This window comes from Oncorhynchus mykiss, chromosome 8 (genome assembly GCF_057628025.1).
Source record: "Oncorhynchus mykiss isolate SJ-2025 chromosome 8, ASM5762802v1, whole genome shotgun sequence".
Lineage (NCBI taxonomy): Eukaryota > Metazoa > Chordata > Actinopteri > Salmoniformes > Salmonidae > Oncorhynchus > Oncorhynchus mykiss.
In genome coordinates, this window is record NC_143029.1 from 80,023,584 (window position 1) to 80,036,927 (window position 13,344).

At 43.0% G+C, this 13,344-nt stretch overlaps 1 protein-coding gene across 2 annotated transcripts in view; it reads left to right on the plus strand.

The window, feature by feature from the left end:
- LOC110530995 (protein unc-13 homolog A) overlaps positions 1-13,344 on the plus strand; it is a 120,336-nt gene that overhangs the window by 84,884 nt on the left and 22,108 nt on the right. The window contains exons 21-23 of one of the 2 annotated variants that reach the window (XM_036986346.2): positions 7,913-8,076; positions 10,552-10,705; positions 11,230-11,298. In XM_036986346.2, coding sequence (XP_036842241.2) covers positions 7,913-8,076; positions 10,552-10,705; positions 11,230-11,298 — 387 coding nt within the window. The remainder of the gene's footprint in view (positions 1-7,912; positions 8,077-10,551; positions 10,706-11,229; positions 11,299-13,344) is intronic. The other variant, XM_090182727.1, reaches the window with a different exon arrangement.

The window sequence follows — 13,344 nt, forward strand, 5'->3', positions numbered from 1 at the left end:
TAAGCTGAAACCCTCATATTAAACACCAGTGGTATTCACTAAGCTGAAACCCTCATATTAAACACCAGTGGTATTCACTAAGCTGAAACCCTCATATTAAACACCAGTGGTATTCACTAAGCTGAAACCCTCATATTAAACACCAGTGGTATTCACTAAGCTGAAACCCTCATATTAAACACCAGTGGTATTCACTAAGCTGAAACCCTCATATTAAACACCAGTGGTATTCACTAAGCTGAAACCCTCATATTAAACACCAGTGGTATTCACTAAGCTGAAACCCTCATATTAAACACCAATGGTATTCACTAAGCTGAAACCCTCATATTAAACACCAATGGTATTCACTAAGCTGAAACCCTCATATTAAACACCAGTGGTATTCACTAAGCTGAAACCCTCATATTAAACACCAGTGGTATTCACTAAGCTGAAACCCTCATATTAAACACCAATGGTATTCACTAAGCTGAAACCCTCATATTAAACACCAGTGGTATTCACTAAGCTGAAACCCTCATATTAAATACCAGTGGTATTCACTAAGCTGAAACCCTCATATTAAACACCAGTGGTATTCACTAAGCTGAAACCCTCATATTAAACACCAGTGGTATTCACTAAGCTGAAACCCTCATATTAAACACCAATGGTATTCACTAAGCTGAAACCCTCATATTAAACACCAGTGGTATTCACTAAGCTGAAACCCTCATATTAAACACCAATGGTATTCACTAAGCTAAAACCCTCATATTAAACACCAATGGTATTCACTAAGCTGAAACCCTCATATTAAACACCAATGGTATTCACTAAGCTGAAACCCTCATATTAAACACCAGTGGTATTCACTAAGCTGAAACCCTCATATTAAACACCAGTGGTATTCACTAAGCTGAAACCCTCATATTAAACACCAGTGGTATTCACTAAGCTGAAACCCTCATATTAAACACCAATGGTATTCACTAAGCTGAAACCCTCATATTAAACACCAGTGGTATTCACTAAGCTGAAACCCTCATATTAAACACCAATGGTATTCACTAAGCTGAAACCCTCATATTAAACACCAATGGTATTCACTAAGCTGAAACCCTCATATTAAACACCAGTGGTATTCACTAAGCTGAAACCCTCATATTAAACACCAATGGTATTCACTAAGCTGAAACCCTCATATTAAACACCAGTGGTATTCACTAAGCTGAAACCCTCATATTAAACACCAATGGTATTCACTAAGCTGAAACCCTCATATTAAACACCAGTGGTATTCACTAAGCTGAAACCCTCATATTAAACACCAGTGGTATTCACTAAGCTGAAACCCTCATATTAAACACCAGTGGTATTCACTAAGCTGAAACCCTCATATTAAACACCAGTGGTATTCACTAAGCTGAAACCCTCATATTAAACACCAGTGGTATTCACTAAGCTGAAACCCTCATATTAAACACCAGTGGTATTCACTAAGCTGAAACCCTCATATTAAACACCAATGGTATTCACTAAGCTGAAACCCTCATATTAAACACCAGTGGTATTCACTAAGCTGAAACCCTCATATTAAACACCAGTGGTATTCACTAAGCTGAAACCCTCATATTAAACACCAGTGGTATTCACTAAGCTGAAACCCTCATATTAAACACCAGTGGTATTCACTAAGCTGAAACCCTCATATTAAACACCAGTGGTATTCACTAAGCTGAAACCCTCATATTAAACACCAATGGTATTCACTAAGCTGAAACCCTCATATTAAACACCAATGGTATTCACTAAGCTGAAACCCTCATATTAAACACCAGTGGTATTCACTAAGCTGAAACCCTCATATTAAACACCAATGGTATTCACTAAGCTGAAACCCTCATATTAAACACCAGTGGTATTCACTAAGCTGAAACCCTCATATTAAACACCAATGGTATTCACTAAGCTGAAACCCTCATATTAAACACCAGTGGTATTCACTAAGCTGAAACCCTCATATTAAACACCAGTGGTATTCACTAAGCTGAAACCCTCATATTAAACACCAGTGGTATTCACTAAGCTGAAACCCTCATATTAAACACCAGTGGTATTCACTAAGCTGAAACCCTCATATTAAACACCAGTGGTATTCACTAAGCTGAAACCCTCATATTAAACACCAGTGGTATTCACTAAGCTGAAACCCTCATATTAAACACCAATGGTATTCACTAAGCTGAAACCCTCATATTAAACACCAGTGGTATTCACTAAGCTGAAACCCTCATATTAAACACCAGTGGTATTCACTAAGCTGAAACCCTCATATTAAACACCAGTGGTATTCACTAAGCTGAAACCCTCATATTAAACACCAATGGTATTCACTAAGCTGAAACCCTCATATTAAACACCAGTGGTATTCACTAAGCTGAAACCCTCATATTAAACACCAGTGGTATTCACTAAGCTGAAACCCTCATATTAAACACCAGTGGTATTCACTAAGCTGAAACCCTCATATTAAACACCAGTGGTATTCACTAAGCTGAAACCCTCATATTAAACACCAGTGGTATTCACTAAGCTGATGGTTTATATTTAGGATAATGTTTTATAACTTTCTCATACATTTTTTTATTTTTAAATCATCTTATTTGATTATTTTATATATTTTTAGGGCCAGAGATAATTACAGACACCTGTGATAATCCGACCTACGGCAAAAGGCCACTAGATGTCATGTACTGTCATGTTGTGTCTTGTTTCTGTCCTTTCCCTTCACCCTGTCTCCCTCTGCTGGTCGTTGTTAGGTTACCTTTTCTCCCCCTCTTTTCCCCAGCTGTGCCTTGTCTCCTCCTAACTACCTCGTCACCCCTTTTCCCACCTGTTCCCTTTTTCCCTCTGATTAGGTCTCTATATCTCTCTCTGTTCCTGCTCCTGTCCTTGTCGGATTCTTGTTTGTGTTGTTCATGCCTGAACCAGACTATCGTCATGTTTGCTGCAACCTTGTCCTGTCCTGTCGGAACCTGCCGGTCCATCTGAGCCTACGTTTTGTTTTGTTATTAAAGAAGCTCTGTTTACGTTAATTCGCTTTTGGGTCCTCATTCACGCACCGTAACAGAAGAATCCGACCAAGAATGGACCCAGCGACTTCGGATCCTCTCCACTCAGCCGTCGAGATCCAGGGAGCGATGCTAGGCAGACACAAGCAGGAATTGTCTGCTGCTCGGCATGCCGTTGAGACCCTGGCCACCCAAGTCTCCAACCTCACAGAACAGGTTCACCATCTCCGCCTCGATCCACCGGCCACTTCCAGGGCTTTCGAATCTCCGGAGCCCAGAATCAATAACCCGCCGTGTTACTCTGGGGAGCCCACTGAATGCCGCTCGTTCCTCACCCAGTGTGATATTGTGTTTTCTCTCCAGCCCAACACTTACTCCAGGAGCACTGCTCGTGTCGCCTACGTCATATCTCTCCTTACTGGACGGGCTCGTGAGTGGGGCACGGCAATCTGGGAGGCAAGGGCTGAGTGTACTAACCAGTATCAGGACTTTAAGGAGGAGATGATACGGGTTTTTGATCGATCTGTTTTTGGGGAGGAGGCTTCCAGGGCCCTGTCTTCCCTATGTCAGGGTAATCGATCCATAACAGACTACTCTATTGAGTTTCGCACTCTTGCTGCCTCCAGTGGCTGGAACGAGCCGGCTTTGCTCGCTCGTTTTCTGGAGGGTCTCCGCGCAGAGGTAAAGGATGAGATTCTCTCCCGGGAGGTTCCTTCCAGCGTGGATTCCTTGATTGAACTCGCTATTCGCATTGAGCGACGGGTTGATCTTCGTCACCGAGCTCGTGGAAAGGAGCTCGCGTTCTCCGTTGCCCCCCTCTCCGCATCACTACCATCTTCCTCTGCCGGCTCGGGTGCTGAGCCTATGCAGCTGGGAGGTATCCGCATCTCGACTAAGGAGAGGGAACGGAGAATCACCAACCGCCTCTGTCTCTATTGCGGTTCTGCTGGTCATTTTGTCACTTCATGTCCAGTAAAAGCCAGAGCTCATCAGTAAGCGGAGGGCTACTGGTGAGCGCTACTACTCCTGTCTCTCCTTCAAGATCCTGCACTACCTTGTCGGTCCATCTACGCTGGACCGGTTCGTCAGCTTCCTGCAGTGCCTTAATAGACTCTGGGGCGGAGGGCTGTTTTATGGACGAGACCTGGGCTCGGGAACATGACATTCCTCTCAGACAGTTAAGGGAGTCCACGGCCTTGTTCGCCCTGGATGGTAGTCCTCTCCCCAGGATTCAGCGTGAGACGCTACCTTTAACCCTCACTGTTTCTGGTAATCATAGCGAAACCATTTCTTTTTTAATTTTTCGTTCACCTTTTACACCTGTTGTTTTGGGCCATCCCTGGCTAGTTTGTCATAATCCTTCCATTAATTGGTCTAGTAATTCTATCCTCTCCTGGAACGTCTCTTGTCATGTGAAATGTTTAATGTCTGCTATCCCTCCTGTTTCCTCTGTCTCTTCTTCACAGGAGGAGCCTGGTGATTTGACAGGGGTGCCGGAGGAATATCACGATCTGCGCACGGTGTTCAGTCGGTCCAGGGCCACCTCTCTTCCTCCACACCGGTCGTATGATTGTAGTATTGATCTCCTTCCGGGAACCACTCCCCCCCGGGGTAGACTATACTCTCTGTCGGCTCCCGAACGTAAGGCTCTCGAAGATTATTTGTCTGTAGCTCTTGCCGCCGGTACCATAGTCCCCTCCTCCTCTCCCGCCGGAGCGGGGTTTTTTTTTGTTAAGAAGAAGGACGGGTCCCTGCGCCCCTGCATAGATTATCGAGGGCTGAATGACATAACAGTGAAGAATCGTTATCCGCTTCCTCTTATGTCTTCAGCCTTCGAGATCCTGCAGGGAGCCAGGTTTTTCACTAAGTTGGACCTTCGTAACGCTTACCATCTCGTGCGCATCAGGGAGGGGGACGAGTGGAAGACGGCGTTTAACACTCCGTTAGGGCACTTTGAATACCGGGTTCTTCCTTTCGGCCTCGCTAACGCTCCAGCTGTCTTTCAGGCATTAGTCAATGATGTCCTGAGAGACATGCTGAACATCTTTGTTTTCGTTTACCTTGACGATATCCTGATTTTTTCACCGTCACTCCAGATTTATGTTCAGCACGTTCGACGTGTCCTCCAGCGCCTTTTAGAGAATTGTCTTTTTGTGAAGGCTGAGAAGTGCTCTTTTCATGCCTCCTCCGTCACATTTCTCGGTTCTGTTATTTCCGCTGAAGGCATTAAGATGGATCCCGCTAAGGTCCAAGCTGTCATTGATTGGCCCGTCCTTAAGTCACGCGTCGAGTTGCAGCGCTTTCTCGGCTTCGCGAACTTCTATCGTCGTTTCATCCGTAATTTCGGTCAGGTGGCAGCCCCTCTCACAGCCCTTACTTCTGTCAAGACGTGCTTTAAGTGGTCCGTTTCCGCCCAGGGAGCTTTTGATCTCCTCAAGAATCGTTTTACATCCGCACCTATCCTTGTTACACCTGACGTCTCTAGACAGTTCATTGTCGAGGTTGACGCGTCAGAGGTGGGCGTGGGAGCCATTCTTTCTCAGCGCTCCTTCTCTGACGACAAGGTCCATCCTTGCGCGTATTTTTCTCATCGCCTGTCGCCGTCGGAACGTAACTATGATGTGGGAAACCGCGAACTGCTCGCCATCCGCTTAGCCCTAGGCGAATGGCGACAGTGGTTGGAGGGGGCGACCGTTCCTTTTGTCGTTTGGACTGACCATAGGAACCTTGAGTACATCCGTTCTGCCAAACGACTTAATGCGCGTCAGGCGCGCTGGGCGCTGTTTTTCGCTCGTTTCGAGTTTGTGATTTCTTATCGTCCGGGCTCTAAGAACACCAAGCCTGATGCTTTATCTCGTCTCTTCAGTTCTTCAGTAGCCTCCACTGACCCCGAGGGGATTCTCCCTGAGGGGCGTGTTGTCGGGTTGACTGTCTGGGGAATTGAGAGGCAGGTAAAGCAAGCACTCACTCAAACTCCGTCGCCGCGCGCTTGTCCCAGGAACCTTCTTTTCGTTCCCGTTCCTACTCGTCTGGCCGTTCTTCAGTGGGCTCACTCTGCCAAGTTAGCCGGCCACCCTGGCGTTTGGGGTACGCTTGCTTCCATTCGCCAGCGCTTTTGGTGGCCCACCCGGGAGCATGACACGCGTCGCTTCGTGGCTGCTTGTTCGGTCTGCGCGCAGACTAAGTCCGGTAACTCTCCTCCTGCCGGCCGTCTCAGGCCGCTTCCCATTCCCTCTCGACCGTGGTCTCACATCGCCTTAGATTTTGTCACCGGACTGCCTTCGTCAGCGGGGAAGACTGTTATTCTTACGGTTGTCGACAGGTTCTCTAAGGCGGCTCATTTTATTCCCCTTGCTAAGCTTCCTTCTGCTAAAGAGACGGCACAAATCATCATCGAGAATGTTTTCAGAATTCATGGCCTTCCGTCAGACGTCGTTTCGGACAGAGGTCCGCAATTCACGTCTCAATTTTGGAGGGAGTTTTGCCGTTTGATTGGGGCTTCCGTCAGTCTCTCTTCCGGCTTTCACCCCCAGTCTAACGGTCAAGCAGAACGGGCCAATCAGACTATTGGTCGCATCTTACGCAGTCTTTCTTTTCGCAACCCTGCGTCTTGGTCAGAACAGCTCCCCTGGGCAGAATACGCCCACAACTCGCTTCCTTCGTCTGCGACCGGGCTATCTCCTTTTCAGAGTAGCCTCGGGTACCAGCCTCCGCTGTTCTCATCTCAGTTCGCCGAGTCCAGCGTCCCCTCCGCTCAGGCTTTTGTCCAACGTTGCGAGCGCACCTGGAAGAGGGTCAGGTCTGCACTTTGCCGTTATAGGGCGCAGACTGTGAGGGCTGCTAATAAGCGTAGAACTAAGAGTCCTAGATATTGTCGCGGTCAGAGAGTTTGGCTCTCCACTCAGAACCTTCCCCTTAAGACAGCTTCTCGCAAGTTGACCCCGCGGTTCATTGGTCCGTTCCGTATTTCTCAGGTCATTAATCCTGTCGCAGTTCGACTTCTTCTTCCGCGATACCTTCGTCGCGTCCACCCGGTCTTCCATGTCTCCTGTATCAAGCCCGTTCTTCGCGCCCCCGCTCGTCTTCCCCCCCCCCCCCCCATCCTTGTCGAGGGCGCACCCATCTACAGGGTCCGTAGGATTTTGGACATGCGTCCTCGGGGCCGTGGTCATCAGTACCTAGTAGATTGGGAGGAGTACGGTCCTGAGGAGAGGAGTTGGGTTCCCTCTCGGGACGTGCTGGACCGTGCGCTGATCGATGATTTCCTCCGTTGCCGCCAGGTTTCCTCCTCGAGTGCGCCAGGAGGCGCTCGGTGAGTGGGGGGGTACTGTCATGTACTGTCATGTTGTGTCTTGTTTCTGTCCTTTCCCTTCACCCTGTCTCCCTCTGCTGGTCGTTGTTAGGTTACCTTTTCTCCCCCTCTTTTCCCCAGCTGTGCCTTGTCTCCTCCTAACTACCTCGTCACCCCTTTTCCCACCTGTTCCCTTTTTCCCTCTGATTAGGTCTCTATATCTCTCTCTGTTCCTGCTCCTGTCCTTGTCGGATTCTTGTTTGTGTTGTTCATGCCTGAACCAGACTATCGTCATGTTTGCTGCAACCTTGTCCTGTCCTGTCGGAACCTGCCGGTCCATCTGAGCCTACGTTTTGTTTTGTTATTAAAGAAGCTCTGTTTACGTTAATTCGCTTTTGGGTCCTCATTCACGCACCGTAACACTAGATGTAATCTTATAAAACAAAAAATAAACTTGAAAGATAACTACCAGAATTTTGGTTACTGGTAAACTTCCAAAATGTCCTGTAATATTTTGTCCATTTGCAACCTTACACACCTTTAACTTTAACCTCTGTGTGTGTAGCACCTGTTCCAGTACACTACAGAGGTGCAGAACAGTGGTGTGGTGAAGATCCCTGATGCTAAAGGAGACGACGCGTGGAAGGTGTACTTCGAGGAGACTCCCCAGGAGATCGTGGATGAGTTCGCCATGCGTTACGGAGTGGAGTCCATCTACCAGGCTATGACGTCAGTACCATCACCATACAGAACACCTACAGAGAGTTTGGTCATAGGCTTCAACCAGAGACATATCTATTGATGTATATCTCTGGCTTGAACCAGTATTATTTACCATCACCCAGTGTGTCCGCTCATGATAACATGTTGCACCATGCAGAATGTGATACACTTGAGACTACACTGAGTGTACCAAACATTAGGAACACCTTCCTAATATTGATTTGCATCCCCTCTTGCCCTCAGAACAGCCTCAATTCGTCGGGGAATGGACTCTACAAGGTGTCCAAAGTGCTTCCCACAGTTGTGTCAAGTGTGCTGGATGTCCTTTGGTTGGTGGACCATCCTTGATTCACACGGGAAACTGTTGAGGGTGAAAAACCCAGCAGCGTTGCTGTTCTTGACACAAACCGGTGGACCTGGCCCTACTACCATACCCTGTTCAAAGGCACTTTGGCTCACACAATCCATGTCTCAAGGCTTAAAAATCCTTCTTTAACCTGTCCACATCCCTTGAAGTAGATTTAACAAGTGACATCAAAAAGTGATCATAACTTTAACCTGGATTCACCTGGGTAGTCTATGTCATGGAAAGAGCTTAATATTTTGTATATTCAGTGTATATTTAAGTGATAATGGCCGAGAAGCCGGTGTTTGGAGGATATATTGGCACAGGGGTTGTTAGGCCCGAGACGATTGCCTGGCTGGGCTGATGAGACAATGGATTGTCCAGTCAGAAAAAGATATAAAGATATAAAACTTTTTGTGAAGAATCAACAACAAGTGGGACACAATCATGAAGTGGAACGACATTTATTGGATATTTCAAACTTTTTTAACAAATCAAAAACTGAAAAATTGGGCGTGCAAAATTATTCAGCCCCTTTACTTTCAACTTCTCCAGAAGTTCAGTGAGGATCTCTGAATGATCCAATGTTGACCTAAATGACTAATGATGATAAATACAATCCACCTGTGTGTAATCAAGTATAAATGCACCTGCACTGTGATAGTCTCAGATGTCCGTTAAAAGCGCAGAGAGCATCATGAAGAACAAGGAACACACAAGGCAGGTCCGAGATACTGTTGTGAAGAAGTTTAAAGCCAGATTTGGATACAAAAAGATTTCCCAAGCTTTAAACATCCCAAGGAGCACTGTGCAAGTGATACTATTGAAATGGAAGGAGTATCAGACCATTGCAAATCTACCAAGACCTGGCCTCTAAACTTTCAGCTCATACAAGGAGAAGACTGATCAGAGATGCAGCCAAGAGGCCCATTATCACTCTGGATGAACTGCAGAGATCTACAGCTGAGGTGGGAGACTCTGTCCATAGGACAACAATCAGTCGTATATCTGGCCTTTATGGAAGAGTGGCAAGAAGAAAGCCATTTCTTAAAGATATCCATAAAAAGTGGCGTTTAAAGTTTGCCACAAGCCACCTGGGAGACACACCAAACATGTGGAAGAAGGTGCTCTGGTCAGATGAAACCAAAATTTAACTTTTTGGCAACAATGCAAAACGTTATGTTTGGCGTAAAAGCAACACAGTTGAACACACCATCCCCACTGTCAAACATGGTGGTGACAGCATCATGGTTTGGGCCTGCTTTTCTTCAGCAGGGACAGGGAAGATGGTTAAAATTGATGGGAAGATGGATGGAGCCAAATACAGGACCATTCTGGAAGAAAACCTGATGGAGTCTGCAAAAGACCTGAGACTGGGACGGAGATTTGTCTTCCAACAAGACAATGATCCAAAACATAAAGCAAAATCTACAATGGAATGGTTCAAAAATAAACATATCCAGGTGTTAGAATGGCCAAGTCAAAGTCCAGACCTGAATCCAATCGAGAATCTGTGGAAAGAACTGAAAACTGCTGTTCACAAATGCTCTTTGTTAAAAAAGTTTGAAATATCCAATAAATGTCGTTCCACTTCATGATTGTGTCCCACTTGTTGTTGATTCTTCACAAAAAAATACAGTTTTATATCTTTATGTTTGAAGCCTGAAATGTGGCAAAAGGTCGCAAAGTTCAAGGGGGCCGAATACTTTCGCAAGGCACTGTATGTAGGCAGGTATTTTGGTGGTTAGAGCATTGGGCCAGTAACTGAAAGGTTGCTGGATTGAATCCCTGAGCTGACAAGGTACAAATCTTTCACTCTGAACAAGACAGTTAACCCACTGTTCCCTGGGCACTGAAGACATGGATGTCGATTAAGGCAGCTCCCTGCACCTCTCTGATTCAGAGGCGTTGTGTTAAAAGCAGAAGACACATATCAGTTTAAGGCATTCAGTTGTACAACTGACTAGGTATCCCACTTTCTCTTTACAAACTACACTGGACAGACAAATGACAATGAGAACTTACAAAACAGTAGCTGATGAACAAACATAAACACCAGTCAGCATTAGTTCATACCTATTAGTCCTAGTTAATATGAATATACTGTAGTTATAGTATTGTGTGTGTGTCCACAGCCACTTTGCCTGCCTGTCGTCTAAGTACATGTGCCCGGGCGTGCCCGCGGTGATGAGTACCCTGCTGGCCAACATCAATGCTTACTACGCCCACACCACCCAGTCCACCAATAACGTCTCGGCATCAGACCGCTTCGCCGCATCCAACTTTGGAGTGAGTTAATTGGCTTATTCCCCTCATGTTTTAAGTTGAGCTTTTAATTGAAGGTATTATTTGACTTTTCTATCTACAGTATATGGACCAATTAGAAAGACCATCCTAGAGATGATATGTTGAAGTGTGAAGATAATTGAAGTTCGGAACTGGAACATTGTCCTGAGGGCCCTCTGCCCTAATACAGTCTCTGGCCCTATTTTCAAACAGTGGCCAAATGTACATCCCCAACTGCCCAATCAGACTCCCCGTGCTAGATCCCGTTGACATACCATTTCTCAACAAATACAAATAAAGCATTTAGCTGGATCGGAAATAACACCTGTTAAACACGTGTATGTTTCCATTTTTAACCCTGTTTTATCTTGTCCCGTGTGTGTGCCCGTGTGTGTGTGTGTGTGTGTGTGTCGTGTGTGTGTGTGTCGTGTGTGCGTGTCCCGTGTGTGCGTGTCCCGTGTGTGCGTGTCCCGTGTGCGTGTCCCGTGTGCGTGTCCCGTGTGCGTGTCCCGTGTGCGTGTGGGTAGAAGGACAGGTTTGTGAAACTCCTAGATCAGCTCCACAACTCCCTGAGGATTGACCTATCCATGTACCGGGTAATGTCAACTTTGACCTTTCTAAACAACTATTTTCTTTACTGTTTACGATTTCTCATTTTATATATGTATATGTTAAGGATATTGAGAGACTTTTAAAAGTGTTTGTGTCATTTCTAAATGGAAGTCATTGTGTTATAATCTGTTTTATAAATGGTAGTCATTGTGTTATAATCTGTTTTATAAATGGTAGTCATTGTGTTATAATCTGTTTTATAAATGGAAGTCATTGTGTTATAATCTGTTTTATAAATGGTAGTCATTGTGTTATAATCTGTTTTATGTGGTAGTCATTGTGTTATAATCTGTTTTATGTGGAAGTCATTGTGTTATAATCTGTTTTATAAATGGTAGTCATTGTGTTATAATCTGTTTTATAAATGGAAGTCATTGTGTTATAATCTGTTTTATAAATGGAAGTCATTGTGTTATAATCTGTTTTATAAATGGTAGTCATTGTGTTATAATCTGTTTTATAAATGGTAGTCATTGTGTTATAATCTGTTTTATAAATGGTAGTCATTGTGTTATAATCTGTTTTATAAATGGTAGTCATTGTGTTATAATCTGTTTTATAAATGGTAGTCATTGTGTTATAATCTGTTTTATAAATGGAAGTCATTGTGTTATAATCTGTTTTATAAATGGAAGTCATTGTGTTATAATCTGTTTTATAAATGGAAGTCATTGTGTTATAATCTGTTTTATAAATGGTAGTCATTGTGTTATAATCTGTTTTATAAATGGAAGTCATTGTGTTATAATCTGTTTTATAAATGGAAGTCATTGTGTTATAATCTGTTTTATAAATGGTAGTCATTGTGTTATAATCTGTTTTATGTGGTAGTCATTGTGTTATAATCTGTTTTATGTGGTAGTCATTGTGTTATAATCTGTTTTATAAATGGAAGTCATTGTGTTATAATCTGTTTTATAAATGGAAGTCATTGTGTTATAATCTGTTTTATAAATGGTAGTCATTGTGTTATAATCTGTTTTATGTGGTAGTCATTGTGTTATAATCTGTTTTATAAATGGTAGTCATTGTGTTATAATCTGTTTTATAAATGGTAGTCATTGTGTTATATTCTGTTTTATAAATGGTAGTCATTGTGTTATAATCTGTTTTATAAATGGAAGTCATTGTGTTATAATCTGTTTTATAAATGGTAGTCATTGTGTTATAATCTGTTTTATAAATGGTAGTCATTGTGTTATAATCTGTTTTATAAATGGAAGTCATTGTGTTATAATCTGTTTTATAAATGGTAGTCATTGTGTTATATTCTGTTTTATAAATGGTAGTCATTGTGTTATAATCTGTTTTATAAATGGTAGTCATTGTGTTATAATCTGTTTTATAAATGGTAGTCATTGTGTTATAATCTGTTTTATGTGGTAGTCATTGTGTTATAATCTGTTTTATGTGGTAGTCATTGTGTTATAATCTGTTTTATAAATGGTAGTCATTGTGTTATAATCTGTTTTATAAATGGTAGTCATTGTGTTATAATCTGTTTTATAAATGGTAGTCATTGTGTTATAATCTGTTTTATAAATGGTAGTCATTGTGTTATATTCTGTTTTATAAATGGAAGTCATTGTGTTATAATCTGTTTTATGTGGTAGTCATTGTGTTATAATCTGTTTTATGTGGTAGTCATTGTGTTATAATCTGTTTTATAAATGGAAGTCATTGTGTTATAATCTGTTTTATAAATGGTAGTCATTGTGTTATAATCTGTTTTATAAATGGAAGTCATTGTGTTATATTCTGTTTTATAAATGGTAGTCATTGTGTTATAATCTGTTTTATAAATGGAAGTCATTGTGTTATAATCTGTTTTATAAATGGAAGTCATTGTGTTATATTCTGTTTTATAAATGGTAGTCATTGTGTTATATTCTGTTTTATAAATGGTAGTCATTGTGTTATAATCTGTTTTATAAATGGTAGTCATTGTGTTATAATCTGTTTTATAAATGGTAGTCATTGTGTTATAATCTGTTTTATAAATGGAAGTCATTGTGTTATATTCTGTTTTA